Source organism: Schistocerca nitens, chromosome 6, assembly GCF_023898315.1.
Source record: "Schistocerca nitens isolate TAMUIC-IGC-003100 chromosome 6, iqSchNite1.1, whole genome shotgun sequence".
Lineage (NCBI taxonomy): Eukaryota > Metazoa > Arthropoda > Insecta > Orthoptera > Acrididae > Schistocerca > Schistocerca nitens.
The window spans coordinates 456,793,973-456,818,613 of NC_064619.1; the positions used below are offsets into that span (position 1 = coordinate 456,793,973).

Genomic DNA, 24,641 nt, shown 5'->3' on the forward strand with positions numbered 1-24,641 from the left:
ATTGGAAGTTTAATCATATGCAGTATCATGCAATATTTGTGAATGGATTGAGAATTTCTTGACAGGGAGGATACAGCATACATCTCAGATGGAGAGTCATCGACAGATATAGAAGTAACTTCAGATGTGTCCCAGGAAAGTGTGTGGTAATTCTTGCTGTTCATGTTTTATGTTAATGACCTCGCAGATGATATTAATAGGAACTTAAGGCATTTTGCAGATTACATGGTTATCTGTAATGAATTACTATCTGCAAAAAGCTGCATAAATATTAAGTCAGCTCTTGATAAGATTTCAAAGTGGTTTTGGCAACTTGCTTTAAATGTTCGGAGAGGTAAAGTCTTGCACTTCACAAAACAAACAATGTAGTGTACTATGACTAGAATATTGATGAGTCACAACTGGAATTAGTCAGCTTATACACACCTGTGTGTAACAATTTGTAGCAATATGAAATTGAATGAACATATAAACCTAATCTTATATAAAACAGTTTAACTTCGGTTCACTGGTAGAATACTAGGGAAATGTAAACATTCTACAAACAAGATTGCTTACAAAATACTCATGCAGTACATCAGAAAATATTGCTAAGGGTGGGGGGTCTCATACCAAATCTAACAGGCAATACTTAACATACACAGAAGGACAGCACGAAAGACGAAAGATCAATGGTTTGTTTCGTCCATAGGAGAGCATCATGGAGATGCTGAAAAAGCAACTGACATGCTTGAAGATAGACGTGAATTAGCCTGTAAAATCTGTCTTACAAAGCTTCAAGATCCAACTTTAGGTGATAAATCTAAGCATATACTATAGCTCCTACATATCACTCCCATAGGTATTAAGCCAAAATTATACTAATTGCAGTGTACACAGAGAAGTTTAAGCAATCGCTTCTCCCATGTGAATGGAAGGGAAGAAGCCCAAATAATGGTGATGGGTGTAGATAAATTTTTAGTTCAGTACTGCCTCAATGTTCTAAATTTCAACAGCACCCAAACGAATTTCCCCTCATGTTGACTTACACCAATCTTATTACTGTCTGTAAAACTGCATCTGTACTCTGCAACCATGACTTGTTAAATGGATGGTTTGTTAATATCCACACTTATCAATTAACACCCCCCCCCCCTCACCCACCCTTTCTTTTCTTAATAATTAAATTTTTCTTGAAGTATGAACTCTTTTTTTGCCTGCATTGTGATGCCAGGAGAATAGTTCTGTCACTGTTGATTCTCCCAAAGACAATTTCTTTTCTTAATAATTAAATTTTTCTTGAAGTATGAACTCTTTTTTTGCCTGCATTGTGATGCCAGGAGAATAGTTCTGTCACTGTTGATTCTCCCAAAGACAATCATTCCGAGGGAATGTCATCTACGCCAGTTGTCTAGTTTCAACTTGGATCTCTCATCATGTTTAACTTTTTATTCCCTTAATGTAGTATTGTCTTTGAGGTTGTTTCCTTTGAATAGTCCCCCTACCTGTTCCTTCCACCTTTCAGCATTCACTGCCTTGCTTAGTACCTCCTTTCCATCTTAGCTCTTTGTACAGTAATTCCTTTTGTTCAAAGCTTTCTTTTTATTTTCCTATATGCAGCACCTACCTTTCCCACTGTGATGCATACTTCTGGAAATTTTAATCTCTCCTCAAGCCATTCCTGCTTTTTTCCATTTTGTGCTTTCTCTCCCACCCCACCCCCCCCCCAAAAAAAAATTGTATGTTTGCTTCATTTTTTTAACAGTTAGCATAATGTTAATGCATGCAATATTTTAGTCATTTTTAAGATTTAGTGTGCATGACTGAAGAAGTTATGCATTAGGAAATGAATCAAATACATCTTGACATGCATAAACACTGGCCTATTTTTACATCAACACTCTAAACAATCTGGCTTTAAAGTTATATACCAGCATTTTGACCTCATTTACATACAATTTTGTCAGTACGTCTTCTTTAACTGGCTAACACTGCAAATAGGCACCACTGTACACTTTTACATTGAAGTATTCTGACAACGAGTTTCACCCTCACTGTTACGCCCACAACTTCTAAACGATCTGAAATGTCTGATGTCTGCTTGATTGTTCTGTAGGGCCAATTGGTGTGTTTCAATGTACATTCTCAAAATGGGATAGCAGTGGCAAAAATAAGTAGGACTACTACTGGTATATTTTTATCTCATAAAACCAATGTTTGCTGCTACTGCAGTCAGGCACTTATCCACATTTAAGTCATAGAGGGAGTGTGTCCTTGTCATTTAAAACAGTGAACAAATGTGCAACATCTTAGAAAGGTCTGAGAAGGATTCCAACAGTCAAGCAGATTAGCACACAGCTTCTGGGATTTAGGGAGTCAAGCCTGCTCATGACCCCAAGTATGCCTTGCAGGTCAATGGCGAGGGCTGGTGAGCCAGCCACCCTGAACATAGTTTTCAGTTAGTTTCCAAAATCCACTTGGGTAAATAGCTACATCCCACCTCAGGTACCCATTAAGCTGTAGGCAGCCAGAAGGGATACAGATTCCGCCCTGTAGGTTGCGGTGGTGAATGAAAGGGCATTCAGCCTATGTCACTAACACTGAATCAAACCATATAACAATGCCACCCCCATAAAGGAGGAGGAGAAGGAGGGGGGTGAATTACAAGGGAAACTCCCCACCACAACCCCCTAATATTTAGTGATAAGGTGGCTCATTGGACAGCCTATCAAAAACCGAACACAGATCAAGCATGGAAACAGGAAGAAGGTATACTGAGCTGTCAAAAAAAGAAAAATAAATAATAATAAAATACTGTACACAGGATGAGCTGTGCTTGAAACTCTCCCCTGAAATTTATTTTTCTTTTCACACTATTATGAACTGTCCATCCGGTTACTGGAATATCTGTAGTTTGGGCAGTTTTAATACTGTACATTGGTTATAGAATATGAGTCATGTGGTAAGTATTAATATGTTACTGTTGCAAGTAAATGTGATGAATAGTGAGAGCAGGTGAGATACAATATAGAATTGTTTTTTAAAAAAGGTGTGAACTATGTTACAACAAGGGAATACAAGAGTCAAAACTTCCAAAATGAAACGAAACTTCAAAAAGTTAAAAACATATGTTTTGACAGAGAATAGCAAAACTGTGAGATTGTGTAACTGTTGTCTTCATTTGTTGCAGCCTAAATCGGGCAAGGAGGCATATCTGATTCACATATCAGTCTTACAAATTAGGTCAATAAGACATTCCTATCATGGCACATACTGTCACTAATGCCATCTATGACATACCAAATGTGTGTTCCGGTGAAGGATTTGGTTGACTGGTTGCCTTGTCAATAAAGCATTTGTGGTTCCCATTTGAAAGCCACTTCCTTTCAGCTGCTAACAGAGTAGTTTTGCAGAATCAACTGTCACTAAGTCCCTTCCTTACACCACGACACAGGCACAAATTTCAATATAGTGAACTGCGCGGAAAAAAAAAATTCAACACCATGACCACTTAACCATGACGCTGTTGCTCTTTCAGGCTGCTCTATGTTGCACTTCTCCTTGGAGTGTTTATATTTTGCTGTTTTTTCTTAGTTTAATACAACTACTACCTGTTTTCATGCTCGATCTGTGTTTGGTTTTGACAGGTTGTCTACTGGGACCTCTTAACACTAAATCCGGGAAAGTAAGGGGGTTGTGCATGCGATGGGGAGTTTCCCCTCGTTAGAAAGGTCTAAGAATAAACTTGACATTTCAACAGGCAATGGCTACCACCCACGTGTCTTAGATTGTTATTCACCCATTTACTCATTGTATAAACAGGATAAAGGAATATTATGAAAGGGACAGACTGCTACTCGCCATACAGAGGAAATGAGTCGCAGATAAGCACAACAAAGATACTGCTATACATCTGACGTTCAGCCAAAAGGCCTTCTTCTAAAGAAGAAAACACACACATTCACAAAAACATGATGGTGAGTAGTAGCAATCTATCCTTTTCACAATACTATTGCTATTCCATTCTGGATTTTGCACTGTTTGACAGGATAAAAGAAATTAGTTTGGTGACTGACATCTCATTACGATTATTACATGGTAATGAGAAGAGCCAAAGCACAATTTTCACTGTCCATTTAAACTGCCAATGCAATACAATGAAAAGTAATACAATAAAAAACAAATTTAGAATAATAGCACCATGTATCAGCAAATATCTGTAACAACAATCACTGCCTCCAACAATATAAAATACTGTGATTTTAGTAAGCAGTTACAAAATTTCTGCATTATCATCTATCCAATGAACATGACAATGTAAGCTTCTTTTGTGACAAAATGTGCAGATGTGCATACAAATAAAAACAATACTTAACAATATACATCTATACTCTGCAAGCCACCTGACGGCGTGTGGTGGAGGGTACCTTGTGTACCTCTATCGATTCTGCCTTCTATTCCAGTACGAAACAGGGAAGACAGTGATTTGTGAAAATGATTTACTGTTTGTTCGAAGTGCCAAATGTTTCATAATTTAATGACAGCTCTGTCAAAAGTAATACTTCAATCTTTGTTCTTCAGTACAAAAAGCATTCAAAACAAATCCATAAAAATCTATTTTGGCACTATGATAGTAATTTCAATAAAAATCTGGTTGTTTCACATAAAGGAAACTACCTTTCTTCTGTTTACTACCGGTCACGAAGTGAAGTGAAAGTTTTGACACTAGATCCAGGTAAACAATGTAGGAGACATTTAATTTTTCATGTTTGTGGAACTGTTTGTTTATCAGTACGATATAGCAATATGTGAATGTGCTGCTGCTATGCGTTATCTGTTCAACATTCAATGTGAAAATAATTACGGGTGGGAATAAAACTGTCGTGACTGAACGAACACTAAGGCAATGTGGGTAATGCATGAAGGAAGGGTATAAATCGTATTAGTAGGTGTTAAATAATCGGAATTAAGTATTTTTGGATGTATATTCGTGACATTTCGAGGGAATTAAAGAGAAGATCTGATATATTTTACGCGTAGTGGTACAGACTGTGAATGCAAAACTTATTTTTATATTATAGTAATGAATGTATTGCGTATTTCCTCTTGAGGCTCCGTCATTACTTAATGAAACAACGAGAGAGAAGTGAATTTTTTCTGTAACACCAAAAAGAACGTACCACATTATAAATGAACATATCGGCACAACAGTGCCCTATAACGTTCCACAAGTGTTAGAAGTTTTATTTTATCACACGCTAGCACACAAAGGCCCTTAATTCAATCAAAGCATAAGCACCACTTTTTAATATTTTTTTTTAAAACCGTAACAATAGGCCTATGACAATGCTTTTCCCTAGATTCGAATTTCGCACTTCCGATGAGCAATTTATAATATACTGCACCAAATGAGCGGGAATAAACTATAAGCATTACGAAACAACAACATATATCAATCGTGAAAATCAATATTCCGTAAACAGGGCTGACTTGGAACTATGGGATGAGACATTATCTCGATTAGCAATCACCTTATCACTGTAATAAATGTCAAGTGTAACAGAAAAAGCTCTATTTTTCTTTACTTACTGAGAATATCACTACCGAAGTGATACACTGAGTATCTCGTCTTGTCTGTTCAAGGGGGTTGATAAGCCCATATTTGAGGACAGACAGGGATAAACTGAAATATGGCCACCCTAAATTCGAATAATTTAAACCACAACAGATTATGAACCATTATAACGCTTATATTTATGTTTCTCAGGCCTACAATCGGCTCAACTGGCGGCGCATAAGCTCAGCGAGTGCTTTAACTTACGCTACACAACAAGAAATGCGCGGCACAGCACTGAGCAGGCCCAGTTAAAATCCAGATAGTACGGCTGCGTACGCACCTGCGTGAAGGGAGGGTCATTTCAACATGAAAACATGTCTCCGGTTCCACTCCGAAGAAACTTAGGGAGAAAGTAATCACGCCAACCACTAATTACGTATCTAAATGGTTCAACGACAGCACCATGTTTGTAAAACACCTATAGCTAAAAAATCCAGCAAGGTTCTATGAATATCGATCGAAACCTTACTTTCCGAGGAAATGTCCAACAAAATATTCACAGGCGCCATTTTGCCCGAGCCTGCGCACAAGCCACTTCAGCAGACGATACGAAATGTTTGAGTGGTGAAGCAGAAATCTGTCATAGAAGTCAGTAATAATCACTACCGCTATCGCACTATGCGCAATAAGACTTATAGACATACCTTATTGTCTCTGTCTGTGACATAGGCTGAGCTTTTGGTTCCCGCGTTTTTACTTCCTCTCTAAGCGCTCTCGTACGCCTGTATGTGTGAGTAGATCGCGCAATATGCCTGCCATCTATCAGCGAAAGACAAAAATTGTGTCAGACGCTGAAAAGTGTTTGTGATGGTTGTTGTTCATATCAAAACAGTAAGCTCTAAGTTTCGTTGGCTATCAGTATACGACCAATTTTTTTTACTAGAAAGCAGTGGATAAGAAGGTTGTGCATAATTACTGTCGGTATAAGGTTACTGAATGAATCAGATATACCGACGTATACATTTGAAATGAGCATCTTATGGGATGCTGCTTGTACGTAATTGTAAGGTGCTCAGATTGGTCTAGGCTGCAATCAAATATTTTGCTGCGGAAATTGCATATTCTATAACCGGAAGAGTTTCACGGTTATAGTTGGTTTTACCGTCCTGGGTTTGTCGAATAGAAATGCGGAGTTGAGACTGGAATTACCTTGTAACGCGAGGATGGTTTGACCAGTGAAACTTACAAGTAGTTTACTCCTTTGGATGTAAGTATTGTAGGGGTATCCATGTCAGTTGTTAACTGATGCGTCTACATTACTGATCTTTCGACATAACGTACGCCGTCTATAGAGGAGGAAGAAAGCGCCAGGTTGTGTTTTATACAGATAATACCTAAGTTAAACTATAACGTTCAGCATTACTTCGTACGAGATTTTATTTTTTGTTCTTAACGTAATTTCGTCCATTCACAAACTTTCCGTCATTAACGCGTAACGTGCGTCTTGTAATAGGCAGTTCACGCAGAACTAGGTTCAAATTGCATATTTTTCCGTCAAAGGAAGTAAAATGTGAAGACTTCTGTTAACAACCACAAAGAGGGGTGGTGTTTTAAGATATGCAAAATCTCACCAGTAAATTAAGTTTAAGTGTAAGCCAAAATGCTGTTCTACCTGCTACTGATATTAAAGTTTCACGACAAAGTATGTGATTTTTGAGAATATAACCAACTTCGAAAAGAGTTTGTTGTCAGGTAGTCAACATCACAGCATTTCGACATAAATAAGTATAATACGTGGCTTGCCTTCAGGGAGTTTTATAGGAATGTTGATCTAGTAAGAACTGTCGTTAAATTCAGTGTTTAGCAGATTTGTGTAGAAACGAATACACTATGACAGACATAAGTAAGGAAAAAAAAAAAATGCGGTTTTAAAGTAATTGCTGATTGGTCAGATAACTTATGAGGCACTATCATGAAATGAGGTAGAACAACAACATGTAGCGGGGAATACAAAAGCCAAAACTTGGCTTATATAGCTTCAATTACATGTCTATTCTGGTGCTGTTTTAATTAGAGAGAGAGAGGGAGGGAGGGAGGGGGGGGGGGGGTAGGTAGGAGAGTGCCTTGCTAGTATTGTTCATTGTGTTGATGGTTCTACAATGAAGATATGTAGATGCTGTACATTATAGCCTATTAATAGCAGCTTTAGGAGCTCTAGTAATTGATCTATGCAGAGGATATTAAAAACACTTTATGTCCCCTCTTCAGGCACTGGCCACTGATCACAATGCAATAATACAAAGGCGCTTGAGAGCTATTGGCAAGAGTACTGTTAATCTTTATTCATGTTCTCATCTTCAGTCCAAAGACGGGTTTCATGGTGCTCTCTGTGCAACGCAATCTTGCGCAAGCCCCTTCATCTCCGAATAACTACTGCAACGTTCATCCTTCTGAATCTGCTTACTGTATTCATTTTTTGGTCTCCCTCTACAATTTTTACCCCCCCCCCCACCCTCTCCCTCTCTCCCTCCAGGACTAAATTGCTAAATTGGTGATCTGTTGTGTTTTATCAACCAATCTCTCCTCCTAGCCAAGTCGTGCCACAAATTTCTTTTCTTCCCAGTTCTGTTCAGTCTGTACAGTACCTCTGCATTAGTTATGTGATCGACTCGTCTAATCTTCAGCATTCTTCTGTAGAATCACATTTCAGAAACTTCTATTGTCTTTGTGTAAACTATTTATTGTCTATGTTTCACTTTCATACATGGCTGCACACCATACAAATAATTTCAGGAAAGACTTCCTGACACTTACATCCATATTCAATGTTAACAATCTTCTGTTCTTCAGAAACGCTTTTGTGGCCATTGCCATTCTACATCTTTATCCTTTCTACATCGGCCATCATCAATTACACTGTTCATTTACTACTTTTAAGTTTCTCATTTTCTGATCTAATTCCATCAGCAGTATCGAATTTAATTCAACTACTACTCAATTATCCTTGTTTTGCTTTTCATCTGCATCTCCATTCTGCAAACCTCCATCAGATGAGAGGGTTTCTTCCTGTTCCATTCACATATGGAGTGCGGGAGAAATGATTATTTGGATGCCTCTGTGCATGCAGTAATTATTCTAATCTTACCCTCAAAATCCCTATATGGGTGATATGTAGGGGGCTGCAGTTTATTCTTAGAGTAATCATTTAAAGCTGTTTCTTCAAACTTTGTTAATAGACTTTCTCATGATAGTTGACGCCTGTCTTCAAAAGTCTGCCAGTTCAGTTCTTTCAGTATCTCTGTGACACCCTCCCATGGATTAAACCAACCTGTGACCATTCATACTGCTCTTCTCTGTATACGTTCAATATCCCCTGTTAGTCCTATCTGGTGTGGGTCCCACACACTTGAGCAATATTCTAGGATGGATCGCACGAGTGATTAATGCAATCTCCATTACTGTGTAGACTGATTGCCCTTCCCTAGTATTCTGCATGTAAACTGAAGTCTACCTCTTGCTTTACCCACGGCGTAGCCTAAGTGATCATTCAATATCAGGTATTTGTATGAGTTGTGGCTGATTCCAACAGTGAATTGCACAGTTTTGCATTTCTGAACATTTAAAGCAAGTTGTCAATCTTTGCACCACATTAAAATCTTATCAAGATATGACTAAATATTTATGCTGCTTCTTTCAGATAGTACTTCATTATAGATAACTGTATCATCTGCAGAAAGCCTTATGTTACTATCAATATTGTCCGCAAGGTCATTAGTAGGCCTATACAACATGAAAAGCAATAGTCCCAACACACTTACCTGGGGTACACTTGAAGTTACTGCTACGTCTGATGATGACTCTCCATCCAACATAACATGCTGTGTCCTCCCTTCTGAAAAGTCCTCAATCCAGTCACACATTTCCCTTGATGTCCCATAAGATTGAACTTTTGACTGTAAACATAGATATGGTGATGAATCAAATGCTTTTCAGAAAACAAGAAATACTGCATATACCCGATTGCCTCGATACAAAGCTTTCAGTATGTCATGTGAGAAAAGTGCAAGTTGGGTTTCACATGATCGATTTTTTCGAAATCCATGCTGGTTGATATTGAGCAGGTCTTTTTGTTCAAGATACTTCATTATGTTTGAGCTCAGAATATGTTCTGAGATACTACAACAAAATTGATGTCAAGGATATTGGACACACACATGTGACCTGAGCTCTTTTCCAAAACCTGGGTATGGTTTTTTGTTCAGGGGATGTACAATAGATTGTAGTTAGAAGAGCAGCTAACTCGGCCACAAATTCAGTATAGAATCTGATTGAGGTTCCATCTGTGTTGTATTGTTGATTGCGTTAACTTAAACATATGGGCTGACGTTTTTCAGGTTCATTTTATTTATATCTCTTATTACTTTTCTGTTGTAATTTCATGTACTGACATGTTTCATGACCTTGGAGATTTGCTCATCAATTTGGTCCTACAGAACTTGATGTGTAAATACATAAAATAAATCTGGCTCTGGAGCTTTGTTCAGTTTTAATGATTTCAGATGTTTCTCAACACCACAGACACTAATATTTATTTTGTTCATCTTTTCAGTGGTACAAGGATTAAATTGGACTATTCTCCAGCCCCCCCCCCCCCCCCCCCCTTTGAAAAGGAACATTTGAAAACTGAAATAAGCATTTCAGCTTTTACTTTGCTATCTTCAATTTCAGTTCCTGTTTCATTTGGTAGGTACTGGACAATAACTTTGGTGCCACTAACAGCCTGTACATATGACGAGAACTTTTTTGGGGTTCTGTGAAAGATCATTTGACAATATTCTACTACAGTAGTAAGTGAAGGCTTTGCACATAGCTCTCCTGACAGCCAAACACGTTTCATTCATCATCTATCTGTCTATAGCCCTATGCTTTGTTTTACACCAGCAATCTCTGTTTCTTCAGGAGTTTCTTTATGGTGACAATATATTGTGTAGGTTCCCTCCCATTGTGGACTGGTCTTCTGGGTACGTATCTATCCAGTGTGTGCATAGGTACGTTGGCATTTCATCTACATGCTCCTGCTCTGTGCTGAAAGTTCCAAGTTCTTCATTGAGATATGACACTACTGATTCTTTTATCTAGTTCCCTGAACATAAATATCGTTTTGCTTGTTTTAGTTGTCCTTCATACTTTGGTAATAATTGTCGCCAAAACTGCATTTGGTCGCTGATACCAGTCTCAGTGTGGAATCCTCGAAGAGGTCAGGTCTATTTATTGCCATTAGATTCAATAGGTTTTCATCATGAGGGGTTTCCTATCTACCTGTTCTAGGCGGTTTTCGTAGAAGGCATTTAGTACTGTTTCACAGGATGTCTTATCATACCCACCACTAACAAGTCTGTAATTTTTCCATTTAATTGTTGGATGATTAAAGTCGTCACTGATGATTACTGTATGATAGGAGAAGCTTCGTACATGTGAACTGAGGTTTCCTCTAAAGTTTTAGTTTTTGGTTACTTCGGAAGATGAGTGGTGGGTGACAGAAGATTCCAATTATCATTTTATGCCCACCCCCAATATTAAGTCTCGCCCAAACAATCTCACATGTGGCTCCAATTTCTACCGTTTGAGTGCCTTGTCTCCTGCAACAAAAACACTGCCTCCATTTCCCATTTGCCTATCCTTTTGGCATACACACAAATTTTCTCCAAAAATCTCACTGCTCTCAATTTTAGGTTTCAACCAGCTTTCTGTATCTAGTATTATGTGATCTTCACTGCTTTTCATGAGCACTTTGAACTCTGGCACTTTGTTGCGAATACTTCAGCAGTTTATGATTAGGATTTTAATACTCTTACCTGTGGGAGGTATTTCTTGTGATCTTACACTGATACTTCTGGGTTTTCTATAGCTATTGTTATCTGGATTGAATGGAGGGTCGCCTAATGTAAAAAAAAACCTTGTGTGCATCCCACACACAGTCAGCTACCTGAGTAGCAGCCTCTGATGTGTAGTGCACACCTGACACATTTATGGGGACCAAACAGATCTCAACCTGTGGCGCAAGTCCAGGAAGTCACAGCCTAGCCTGTCAAAGAATCTTTGAAGTCTCTGGTTCAGCCCTTCCACTTGATTCAGAACCAAAGGGCCATGATCAGCTCAGGGGGCAATTCTGCAAATTGTTAGCTTTATTGAAACTCCATGTGCACGACTGATCTTCTAACTGACAGTTGCTGGAATGACCCAACTACCTGTATGACCTCGGAGGCCAGGTGGCAGGCATCATTTGTTTCAACTTGTGCCATAATCTGCAGTTGATTGCACTCTACCCTTTTGTGTTTGCATCCTCCTGACACCGAAACAGGTTTCTCCAAATAAGGTGAAAACTGGCTCAGTTTCAGTGAGAGAGAGCACCTCAAACTTGTTTGTTAGAGATATCAGTACAACGCCCTGAGTCCTCCCTGGTCCCTGTCCACCCTGCACATTACGGCTTGATCTACCACTGACACACCACTCGCAGTCAAGTGGACGAGTAATGACAGATCCTGTACTTTCTGCAGAGGAGACAGGATCAACAGGAAAATATAGTACTTGCGGTAACGCTGGTACTGATATCAGAGACTCTCGGGAGCTCTCCGAATACATCAATTTGCAGCAGTTGCCAATCATTTGACACTAATCAGGGTGTTGTCCAGCTGCTTACAAATGTCAACCAATTCAGTCTTTCTTCGAGAATAGCATTCACAGTGGGGCTGCGTTTGGCTGGTGCAGTTTATTACAAGGCAGTGAAAAAATAAATTGAGCCCGCTGATTATCTTTTAATGTGTTAGCTAAAAAGTTGCTAATTCACTATAAGAACTGAAGCAAATACAAAATATGAGATTTCTATTAAGGCAACACAAAAACCTGTGGTACAAAATTATTAGTTTCTTAAAATGTTTTGAGGGTATTTATAGTTGCTTGCCACTTGAATATAGAGCTGTTGTTGTTGTTGTTGTTGTGGTCTTCAGTCCTGAGACTGGTTTGATGCAGCTCTCCATGCTACTCTATCCTGTGCAAGCTTCATCTCCCAGTACTTACTGCAGCCTACATCTTTCTGAATCTGCTTAGTGTATTCACCTCTTGGTCTCCCTCTACGATTTTTACTCTCCACGCTGCCCTCCAGTGCTAAATTTGTGATCCCATGATGCCTCAGAACGTCCTACCAACCGGTCCCTTCTTCTTGTCAAGTTGTGCCACAAACTCCTCTTCTCCCCAATTCTATTCAATACTTCCTCATTAGTTATGTGATCTACCCATCTAATCTTCAGCATTCTTCTGTTGCACCACATATCAAAAGCTTTTATTCTCTTCTTGTCCAAACTGTTTATCGTCCATGTTTTACTTCCATACATGGCTACACTCCATACAAATACTTTCAGAAATGACTTCCTGACACTTAAATCTATACTCGATGTTAACAAATTTCTCTTCTTCAGAAACGCTTTCCTTGCCATTACCAGTCTATATTTTATATCCTCTCTACATCGACCATCATCAGTTATTTTGCTCCCCAAATAGCAAAACCCCTTTACTACTTTAAGCGTCTCATTTCCTAATCTAATTCCCTCAACATCACCCGACTACATTCCATTATCATTGTTTTCTTTTGTTGATGTTCATCTTATATCCTCCTTTCAAGACACTGTCCATTCCGTTCAACTGCTCTTCCAAGTCCTTTGCTGTCTCTGACAGAATTACAATGTCATCAGCGAACCTCAAAGTTTTTATTTCTTCTCCATGGATTTTAATACCTACTCTGAGTTTTTCTTTTGTTTCCTTTTGTGCTTGTTCAATATACAGATTGAATAACACCGGGTAGAGGCTACAACCCTGTCTTACTCCCTTCCCAACCACTGCTTCCCTTTCATGCCCCTCGACTCTTGTAACTGCCATCTGGTTTCTGTACAAATTGTAAATATCCTTTCACTCCCTGTATTTTACCCTTGCCACCTTTATAGAATTTGAAAGAGAGTATTCCAGGCAACATTGTCAAAAGCTTTCTCTAAGTCTACAAATGCTAGAAACGTAGGTTTGCCTTTCCTTAATCTTTCTTCTAAGATAAGTCATAGGGTCAGTATTGCCTCACATGTCCCAATATTTCTATCCAAACTGATCTTCCCCGAGGTCGGCTTCTACCATTTTTTCCATTCGTGTGTAAAGAATTTGCATTAGTATTTTGCAGCTGTGACTTATTAAACTGATAGTTCGGTAATTTTCACATCTGTCAACACCTGCTTTCTTTGGGATTGGAATTATTATATTCTTCTTGAAGTCTGAGGGTATTTTGCCTGTCTCATACATCTTGCTCACCAGATGGTAGAGTTTTGTCAGGAATGGCTCTCCCAAGGCAGTCAGTAGTTCTAATGGAATGCTGTCTACTCCCGGGGCCTTGTTTCGACTCTGGTCTTTCAGTACTCTGTCAAACTCTTCACGCAGTATCGTATCTCGCATTTCGTCAGTTTTGATAAAACCAGCATCCTCTGCCTAGTCATGGAGGTTACTCGCTTGTGACAAGTTGGGGGATGTTTCAGTTACCATCACGCCCCATAAGAGTTTAAACATGTTCCAGGGTATTATATGCCACAAGTATCTTCTTTTGCAGTCAGACGATGAACTGCGCGCCAACCTGGAACGACGAGGTGTTCACTTTGTCCGGCATGTCCATCGGGGTCCGAGGGATAATCGGGTAGCCACCGGTGCCTTCATCTTGGCCTTAGAGGGTGAAACCTTACCCGAAAAGGTCAAGGTGATGGTTTACCACTGTGATGTGAAGCCATATATCCCTCCCTCGATGCGGTGTTCTGAATGCTGGAAGTTTGGGTATATGTCATCCCGATGTACGTCCGGTCAAAATTGTGGACGTCCTTCACATCCCAATACTCCATGTGCCCTGCCTCCCATCTGTGTTAACTGCAGAGGACACCATTCCCCTTGCTCACCGGACTGTAGGATTTTACAGAAAGAACGAAAGATAATGGAATATAAGACCCTGAACCGTCTGACCTACACTGAGGCTAAGCGGAAATATGAGAGACTCCATCATGTGCTAATGACATCCACCTAAGCCACCACTGTGACAACGGTTCTACCATCGCCTGTTTCATTGCGTACAGTTGGCTCTCTGATCTGTCATACTCCACCTGCCCCCTTGATGGTTGGGGGCACTTTACTCCCTGTTGCTCCTGCTCCATCTATTTCAGGAACGACATCCCCCCAACCATCGGGGATATCAGTTCCCACTTCCCAGCCGGAGAAGCGTAAACCTTCTTCAGCTCCTCTTGCCAGGAATGGGTCCCTTGGGGCTCTCCCTTCCCAGGTTCTGACCAGTGGAAAAGCGGACACCTGCCAGTGGCTGAAGCAACCACAGGTCGCTGGTTGTAGGGCTTCACGGTCCTCGTCTGTCCCTGAGACTGACCCAGTGTGAAGCCCTCCCAGCCAGAACCACCAAAGGCACAGCGAGAAAAACAGAAAAAGAAGAAGGCACCCAAGAATCCAGACCTTGCGGTGGTCCCAATCCCCCCGCTCCCTACAAGCTCAGCATCTGAGGATGAGGTAGAGATACTGGCGTCCGCTGAGGACCTAGATCTCGCCGGACCCTCAGACCGAATGGATGTCACTCGCACGGGTACTCAGTCAGTGGCGGCAGGTGACCCAGTGGCGTAATCTGCCTCCTCAGTCTCTACACGCCTTTCTCGGCCGTGGACAATGTCATCCTCCATCTTGCTGAGCTCTGACAACTTCTCAGCCTTCACCCTTTCCTCTGCATTGCTCTTCAGGAAACTTGGTTTCCAGCAATGCAAACCCCTGCCCTCCGTGGCTATCGGGGTTATTATAAGAACTCGGCAGCTTATGAGAGGGTATGTGGTGGCGTCTGCATCTACGTCCTTCACGCCCTTTACAGCGAGTGTGTCCCTCTACAAACACCTTTAGAGGCAGTTGCTGTTCTGGTGTGGACACCTCAGGCTGTTACTGTCTGCAGTCTCTATCTTCCACTGGATGGCGATGTCCTGCAGCATATCTTGGCTGCACTGATAGCCCAATTGCCACCACCTTTTCTGTTACTGGGTGACTTCAACGCCTATAACCCTCTGTGGGGTGGATCAGTGGCAGCGGGCCGAGGCAATGTTGTTGAGCAAGTGTTGTCACAGCTCGACCTTTCTCATTTAAATAATGGTGCCTTCACACATTTCAGTGTGGCACATGGCACATACACCGCCATCGACCTTTCGATTTGCAACCCTAGCCTGTTACCACCTGTCCAATGAAGTGTGGACGATGACTTGACTTGTGCGGTACTGACCACTTTCCAATTTTTCTGTCCCTGCCATAGCATCACTCTCCTGGATGCCCCTGTTGATGGGGTGTGAATAAGGATGACTGGGACTTGTTCACCTCCATTGCCACTGTTTAGCCTCTTTCCAATGACGCTATTGATGCAGTGGTTCACTCGGTTACCACCGGCATCGTACTTGCTGCATAATCTGCCATTCCCTGTTCTTCTGGGTCCCCTCGGTGGCGGACTGTACCTTGGTGGTCGCCAGAGATCGCTGAGACAATTAAAGATCGCAGGCGGGCCCTCCAGCGTCAAAAGCGGCATCCCTCATTGGACCACCTCATCACCTTTAAACAGCTCCGTGCGCGAGCCCGCTGCCTCATTCGCCAATGCAAGCAGGAGTGCTGGGAAAGGTATATCTCCACCATTGGTCTCCGTACCTCTCCATCACAGGTTTGGGCCAAGATTAGGAGAATTTATGGCTATCGGACCCCCGTCAAGGTACCTGCGCTTTTGCTGAATGGAGCGGTCTGTACTGACTCCACCACATGTGCAAACCACTTAGCAGAGCATTTTGCTCAGAGTTCCTCTTCTGTGAATTACCCACTAGCCTTCCACTCGCTGAAAGAGCGGTTGGAATGTCGGAACCTTTCATTTCACACATGCCACCCTGAATCTTACAATGCTCCGTTCAGTGAGTGGTAATTTCGAAGTGCCCTAGCCGCTTGCCCTGGTACAGCTACCGGGCCAGATTGCAACCACTGTCGGATACTCAAGCACCTCTCGGTGGACTGCCAACGACGCCTCCTAGACCTTTTCAACCGTATCTGTGTTGAGGATGAGTTCCCGTCGCCATAGCGGGAAAGCATCGTAATCCCCGTTTTGAAACCTGGCAAGTACCCACTGGAGATGGACAGCTACCACCGCATTAGCCTCACAACGTTTTTTGCAAGTTGCTCGAACGTATGGTGAGCCGGCGGTTGAGTTGGCTGCTCGAGTCTCAGGGCCTTCTGGCTCCGTCTCGGGGTGGATTCCGTAAGGGCCGCTCTGCCGCCGATAATCTAGTGAGCCTGGAGTCTGGCATCCGTACAGCCTTTGCCCACCGTCAGCATCTGGTTGCTGTCTGTTTTGACATGCAAAAGGCATACGATACGACATCACATCCTCTCTACACTTCATGGTTGGAGTCTTCGGGGTCCACTGCTCATTTTCATACAAAATTTTCTGTCACTTCTTACCTTCCACGTGCAAGTTGCGGCCTCCCACAGTTCCTCCCGAGTTCAGTAGAATGGGGTACTGCAAGGATCCATCTTAAGTATCTGCCTCTTTTTAATTGCAATCAATGGGCTCGCTGCGGCAATGGGAACGTCTGTCTCAGCTTCCTTGTATGCTGACGACTTCTGCCTATACTATAGCTCCACTGGCATTGCAGCTGCTGAACGGCAGCTGCAGGGCACTATCCGCAAGGCGCAGTCTTGGGCTGTAGCGCATGGCTTCCAGTTTTCGGCTGCCAAGACCTGCATTATGCATTTCTGCCAGCGACGCACTGTTCACCCTGAGTGACGGCTTTATTTTGACGGCGAACCTCTTACTGTGGTGGAGACGCATCGGTTTTTGGGATTGGTTTTCGATTCCCAGTTGACTTGGCTGCCTCATATTCGGCATCTTAAACAGATGTGCTGGCGGCATCTTAACGCTCTTCATTGCTTAAGCCACACCAGCTGGGGTGCCGATCGGTCTACCCTTCTATGGTTATACCAGATGTTAATTCAGTCCCATCTAGATTATGGGAGCCTGGCTTATGGTTCGGCATCCTCTTCCGCATTGCGGTTGCTGGACCCCATCCTTAACAGTGGGATCCGACTCGCCACTGGAGCTTTCCGGACGAGCCCTGTCAACAACATACTTGTGGAGGCAGGTGTCCCTCCATTGCGGTTCTGCCACCAACGATTACTGGCAGCTTATGCTACACATGATACCCGGGCATCCCAATTATCATCTCCTGTTCCCTCAGTCCGTCGTCCATCTTCCAGAATGGCGGCCCTGGTCAGGTTGTACGATCGCAATTTGCGTCAGAGCTTTTCTCTCTGGGCTTGAGGTTTTCCCTCTTCCACCTCTTTTCCGGGCCCCTCTACGTAGCTCTATCCAAAGGCCTCACCTTCAGTCCTACACTCAATCTAACCATGTTGGACTGCAGGGGAAACACTTCCTCCAACCATAGCCAACCTAATCCCATTATCGAACCCTTCCTCTTCCTCTCCCAGTTCATATTACCATACAACTGTGATCCTCTCCCCTCTTGGTCACCTTCCAGAAATTCCTTACCGCCAACCTGGCCCCACCATTCTTCCCCAGGTCCCTTCCTAAGAACACTAGTCTTTCAGCAGAAGAAAGGACAGCCATACACAACCTGAGAACATATCCTGACCTAATCGTCCTAACTGTAGACAAAGGTTCCACCACTGTTGTTATGAATTGCAAAGACTACCTGGCAGAAGGCAACTGCCAGTTGTCTGACTCCTCCCCTATAAACTCTGCCAGAGTGATCCCATCTCACAAGTCCAACATAACCTCCAATCCATGTTTAAAGTCTTAAGCCTTTCCCAGGACCTCTCCCCTGAATCCACTTCTCTCCTCACCCCCACTTTCTACTTGACCCCTAAAATATGCAATGCCAACAATCCTGGAAGCCCTATTGTAGCTGGTTATTGTGCCCCCACTGAAATAATTTTGACCCTCATTGACCAACACTTCCAATTAATTGCCCAAAATCTAGCCTCTCATGTCAAAGATACCAAACACTTCCTTCACGGGCTGTCCACTATCTCTACCCCTTTACCTCCAGGATCACTACTTGTCATTATTAATGCCACTTCCCTGTGCACAGACATGTCTCATGCCCTTGGTTTTACTGCTACTGAACACTACCCCTCCCAACATTCCTGAGGCTCAACCCACTACTTCATTCCTTACTATCTAAAACACAACTACTTCTCCTTTGAAGGGAAGGCGTACAAATATGTACCACAGCCTTGGGCATCCGTATGCCACTCACCTATGGCAACCTGTTCATGGACCTTCTAGAGGATACCTTCCTAGCTTCCCAAAACCCCAAACCCTTGGTCTGGTTCACCTTCATCGATGATATTTCATGATCTGGAATCAGGGCCAAAACACTCTATCTTCATTCCTTCAGAACCTCAACACCTTCTCTCCCTCTGTTTCATCTGGTCCTCCTCAACCATGTGTGCCACCTTCATGGACATTGACCTCCTCCAAATCTGATTGCCCCAACCACACCTCTGTCCATGGCAAACCTACCAAATACCAACAGTGCCTGCATTTCGACAGCTGCCATCTGTTCCACACCAAGACATTCTTCCCATACAGTCTGGCCATCCAGGGATTGGGTATTTACAGTGACAAGAACCCCCGTGCCCAGTATGTTGACAGTCTAACAAAAACCTTCACAGAGTGGCGCTATCCCCCAGACCTAGTTCAAAACCAATTCCCTGTGCCATATCCCTTCACAGCCCCAACCCTCCCGCCACCCCTAAGGACCAGGTGCAAAGGAGCACCCTCTTTGTCACTCATTATCGCCTCAGGCTAGACCAATTGAACCACATCATTTGACAGGGCTTTGATTATCTATCGTCATGCCCTAGTATGTGGGACATCATACTCAAGATCCTTCCCACCCCTCCTAAAATGGTGTTCCATCACTCACGCTAACTTCACAACATGTCACTCAGAACCCCAACCTCCCCAACATGCTACTCACAACCCCAACCCCTTGTCACATGGATCATACTCGTGCGGAAGATCCAGGTGCAAGACATGTGCAATCCATCTACCCAGCCCTTCCTATTCCAGTCCTGTCACAAACTTATTCTACACAATCAGAGACTGGGCCACTTGTGAAAGCGGCCATGTCGTACACCAGCTCTGCTGCAATCCTAGCACAGTTTCTTTTATTGGTGTGACTACCAACCAGCTGTCCACAGGATGAACGGCTACTGCCGAACTGTGGCCAAGAGCAGAGTTGACTACCATGTGGCACAGCATGCAGCTGAACATAACATGATTAATTTCAATGACTACTTCACAGCCTCAGCCGTGTGGACCCTTCCCTCCACTACCAGCTTTTATGAACTGCACACATGGGAGTTATCTGTAAAACACATTCTCCACTCCCAAAATTACCCTGGCCTCAACCTATGAGAACCTATTCCCCTCCACCCCTTTGTCCTATCACCTTCATCCAATTCATGTCCCATCTACCTCATTGTGTGCCACTTTCTGCCAATGCAGCCACTGCTCTTTTCCCCATCTCTGCTGCTCTCCTTTTGCTCTACTCATTCCTCCCTGCCCCTCCTTCCCCTACAGCCTCCCACACTGCACCTGAGTGCCTTGTCTTGCTGCCATCTAGTTAGTTTCTACATCTCCACCAGACAGTGCTCTTCTCCCCGCCCCCTCCCTTCCCCCAAGAGCATATTGAAGAATTCATTACAGAAGATTACTCAATGCCATGCAAAAGACAGCCTTAACAGAAACATCAGGCTTGTCAATGTGGGAGCAAAATGAGGGGCTACAAAGCAGTGTCAGAAAGCTACTGTAATATTGCACTGCTCACTGTTGATGCAACATGCGAGGATGATCGGTCATGACAAGGAACTAAAATATGCTTTCTTGTCTAGTAGCCAGATGGCAACTTGCAGCATATTGTGTGTGTGTGTGTGTGTGTGTGTGTGTGTGTGTGCGTGCGCGTGTTATCGAGCTATGTCCAGACACAGCATCATCACACAGTGTAGCTCTTTAACAGAGGGATGAGCTATCTTTTCTGCATTATATTTATAACAATCATTGCTCAGATATATGCATGTTGTAGGCTTAGATATAGGTATGTTGTAGGCTTAACCATCTTTATTTAGGAAGGCTGCACTTGTGCAACAACATTAACTGCCAACAGTTTAAATAACTCTTCTCCAAGAGCATTTATGGCCTTTCTTCTCTTCTAAGAAAATACCTATAGCCGCAATATAACCAGTGGCAGATCTAAATGTAATGATGATTTCTCTGTTTGGCACTACATGCTGCAAATGCTTAATATTGGATGTTAGTCATGATTCATTTTGGAAAATAACGCATGCCTCATAATCAGTCTTTTATTAATGTACCTAATTTTGTGAAGATGCAATTTGAAAATTATCTTCATTTGGAGTGTTTGGGAGTTGGATCACCAGTGTTAAATACTGTTCACGCAATTGCTAGTCACAATTTCTTGTGCCAGCCGCTGTGGCTGAGCGGTTCTAGGTGCTTCAGTTCGGAATCGCGCTGCTGCTATGGTCACAGGTTCGAATCCTGCCTTGGGCATGGATGTGTGTGATCTCCTTAGATTAGTTAGGTTTAAGTAGATCTAAGTTCTAGGGGACTGATGACCTCACATGTTAAGTCACATAGTGCCTAGAGCCATTTGAACCACAATTTCTTGTTTCTTGTGGCTACAAAAATGAAGACCTGGGAGCAGAGGAATGCTTAAATAGAAGTGAAACTGTTTGCATAAAATGTATCAGCCCATTCTGACATTCATCCTATAATTTTCAGATTCCAAACTTTATGATGGGGACAATTAGGAAAAAATAAAAAGAAGTGTGTCAGTAATAATTGCTAGTGTTCAACTAATTTAATCATTCTTAACACAAATTAACATCTTCATAAGAGAGGTTTAAAACACAGGACCTAGCAACACATTTACAGCATTCATGAAATAAAATAAAACGTTTGATTATGGGTTCTCCTCTTCAGAGCTGCTTCTGGCTTTTTCTCTTTTACCTAAGTATTAGTTGATGTGTGAGTTTGTAGCATTTTTTTGTTGCATGTTGGTATTCTGGCTGCTGTGGGTTTATTTAATGATTGTCATTTTTTATTTGTAGTTCATTGTCACTGTTTGAATTTACATATTGTCATTTTGTGATATAGAGGTAGTGAGTGGAGCTAAGAATGCTAGAAAATGGAGTGCCAAGTAGAGAAATCTAAACATTTCTGACATACACTGATCTGCCAGAACATTATGACCATGATGAGCTCTGACACCACGTTCAATTTCATCCAAGATGTGTTTGAATGGATTCAGATCTGGTGAGTTGGGGTGCCAGTACATCAATTGGAACTAGAACATCAAATCATTCCATCACGTGCCTGGCCTTGTGACAGGGTGCATTATCTTATTGAAAACTGCCACTACCATTGGGAAAAATGATCATTATGAAGGGATGTACATGGTCTGCAACCAGTGTACAATACTCCTTAGCTATCATGGTGTCTTGCACAAGCTCCACAGGGCCTATGAATGCCCAATTGAATGTTCCCCAGAGCATAATGGAGTGGCCGATAATGGAGTGGCCGCCAGCTTGCCTCCGCCCCACATTACAGGTGTCAACGAGCTGTTCCCCTGGAAGATGACAGATTTGCACCCTCCCACCAGCATGATGAAGAAGATATCGGGATTCATCAGACCATACAGTGTTCAGTGCACTTTGTGTCCAGACAAACTTGTACTTGTACTCTGCCCAGAATTAAAGTCTGATGTTAGTTCCATCACAGTTTGCTGCCTGTCCTGTTTTACCAGTCTGTCCAACCTACAATGTCAGACATCCGTAATGAGGGGTGGCTGCCCAGCCCCATAATGTCTGGACATGGTTTCACCACATGTTGAAGACACTTACCATGGCGCTCCTCGGACACCCAAAAAGTCGTGCAGTTTCCGAAATGCTCGTGTCGAGCCTCTGGGCCATCACAATCTGCCTTCGGTCAAGCACAGATAGATTACCCTGGAAGCATGCTTACTGATATTACATGCACCATGTGTGTGTCTGACTAGCAGTCATTCCTCCCCAGGTGATGCTGCTGTCGCGTGGATGCATTTATATCGATAGCAGGCCGGTGATCATATTCTTCTGGCTGATCAGTGTATTCTTCTGTATGAGCTCAATAGAGGGGTGTCAGCAGTGGAGGCAGACAGAAACATTTGCCCTGTGTATGGGGATAATGCTATTGGACAGCTGGCAAATGTGATGATCTGTGACCATTTCACCACTGTGCAACATTTGCATGGAATGGGAAGGTTCAAAAATTGGGCGTATGGGTACCGATTGCTCCAAGCCAAAATCACAAAAATCAGTGAGTGGCCATACGAGCATTTCTGCTTGCTCATCGCTAGTTGGCTCATGAACAATACCAACCATTCTGATCCTGTATTATTACAGGTGATGATAAATTGTGTGTATGTGCTAACATTAGAAAAAGAAAGGAATGGTTGAGCCCAAGCAAAGTGGCAACTCTCCATACAAAGACCTGTGCACACCCACAAGAGATAATGTTATGAATCTGGTGGGACAGAGACGGTGTGGTGCATTATGAATTGCTTTCCTAAGGTGTAACAATCACTGCTGGCATTTATTGTCAACAACTGAGACCTCTTGCAGATGCTTTTCAAGAACAAGGAAGACTGTGAAGTGATGCTATTTCATGATAATGCCCACCAGCATTCTAATCGACCAACAAAAACACTATACAGGCATTGGGTTGGGAATTCACTCTGCAGCTACCTTATTCACCTGATCTTGTGCCCTTTGATTTTCACCTTTCCCACTTTCTATCAAGCGACTTTCAAGGAACTTCCTTTCCAGATGAAAATGTGCTCCAAATGTTGCTCGAGGAATTCTTTGCCTCGAAACCACATGAACAGTCGTGGCACTGAAAAGGTATTCCATTGGAGGAAGGCAAGAGCATACCACCTCCAGCAGAACCATGCCTAGTACACCAGAATAGTGTTCAAACTACCCTCTGGTTTGTGAGCAGCTTCAGCTTTGTCTTTTACTGCTGAAAAAAAGTTTTGTACCACATTTATTACTTGTGTAGTTCAGTTGGAAACCTCTCCCTCACTATTCTTTTGAATATAGGAAATCACTATATATTGTTACCTGTGTTATGGAAATAAAGGCAAACCTGTCTGCCGTGTCTTGAATCATGAATGGGAGTGAGCTAAGGCATATGTACACTGTAGTCTGTCAACAAGCTTCGAAAGGCCATCTTCAGTTTAAAATGTGTGCTCAATTTAATTTTTTGGGAGATTATCTGCTGAACTGGTATACACTTCAGTGACTTCATTTGAACATTTGACCACTGTTGTGACACACAAAACACTGCTGTGTAGTGGGGTCCCAAATATAGTGGTAGTGCAATTTTTTTTTTATCAATTTACTTTGCAGTCGCAGATGAATATTAAAAAAGATGATTTGATTCCTGTTATAATTAATATAAATTTGTTTGGCTCTCAGAACTGGCCTGTTTGGGGGAATATACATGATTCTGTAATCTTCTTGAATAAAAACAAAAAAAAAAAAACGCTAATCCACTGTTACTGTCTTCTTTCCTATGTTACCTGACATTTCATGAATGTTGTAAGAGGCTCATGCCTTGTGAAAATGTCACCGGAAAATTTATTTGGTCTTCATGATATCTAATCTTTAATGTTAATACTGAAATATAGATATGCTTTAGCTTCAACTACTTGTTAGGTTATTCTACATAATATTTCTTTGCATGAGTGTGCTTTGAGTTCTTTAACTGATCACAATGTCAGTGACTTAAGTGAAACTAACTACAACATATTTTTAAGCATTTTAATGCTCATTACTTCTTGTTGCCTACCAGATACACAATGACCATTGTAATTAACATTCAGATAAAATAGCCACAGGTTGCACACAGTTTGAATCAATATTATAGAGA

General features: G+C 42.2%; 2 protein-coding genes across 8 annotated transcripts in view; one reads left to right on the forward strand and one right to left on the reverse strand.

Annotated features, from left to right (window-relative positions):
• Positions 1-6,041, reverse strand: part of LOC126262354 (DNA-binding protein P3A2) — a 130,017-nt gene extending 123,976 nt beyond the window's left edge. Inside the window, exon 1 of the mRNA XM_049958930.1 lies at positions 5,877-6,041. The gene's annotated coding sequence lies outside the window, so the exon portion shown is untranslated. The remainder of the gene's footprint in view (positions 1-5,876) is intronic.
• Positions 6,042-6,099: 58 nt separating this feature from the next.
• Positions 6,100-24,641, forward strand: part of LOC126262356 (5-demethoxyubiquinone hydroxylase, mitochondrial) — a 66,461-nt gene continuing 47,919 nt past the window's right edge. The window contains exon 1 of one of the 7 annotated variants that reach the window (XM_049958939.1): positions 6,100-6,184. Coding sequence is in view for 1 of the 7 variants with exons in the window: in XM_049958935.1 (XP_049814892.1) it covers positions 6,404-6,427 (24 nt within the window). In the remaining 6 variants the exon portion in view is untranslated. Of the gene's footprint in view, positions 6,185-6,205; positions 6,428-6,648; positions 6,908-24,641 lie in introns of those variants that run through there. The other 6 variants (XM_049958942.1, XM_049958935.1, XM_049958936.1 and 3 more) reach the window with 6 other exon arrangements.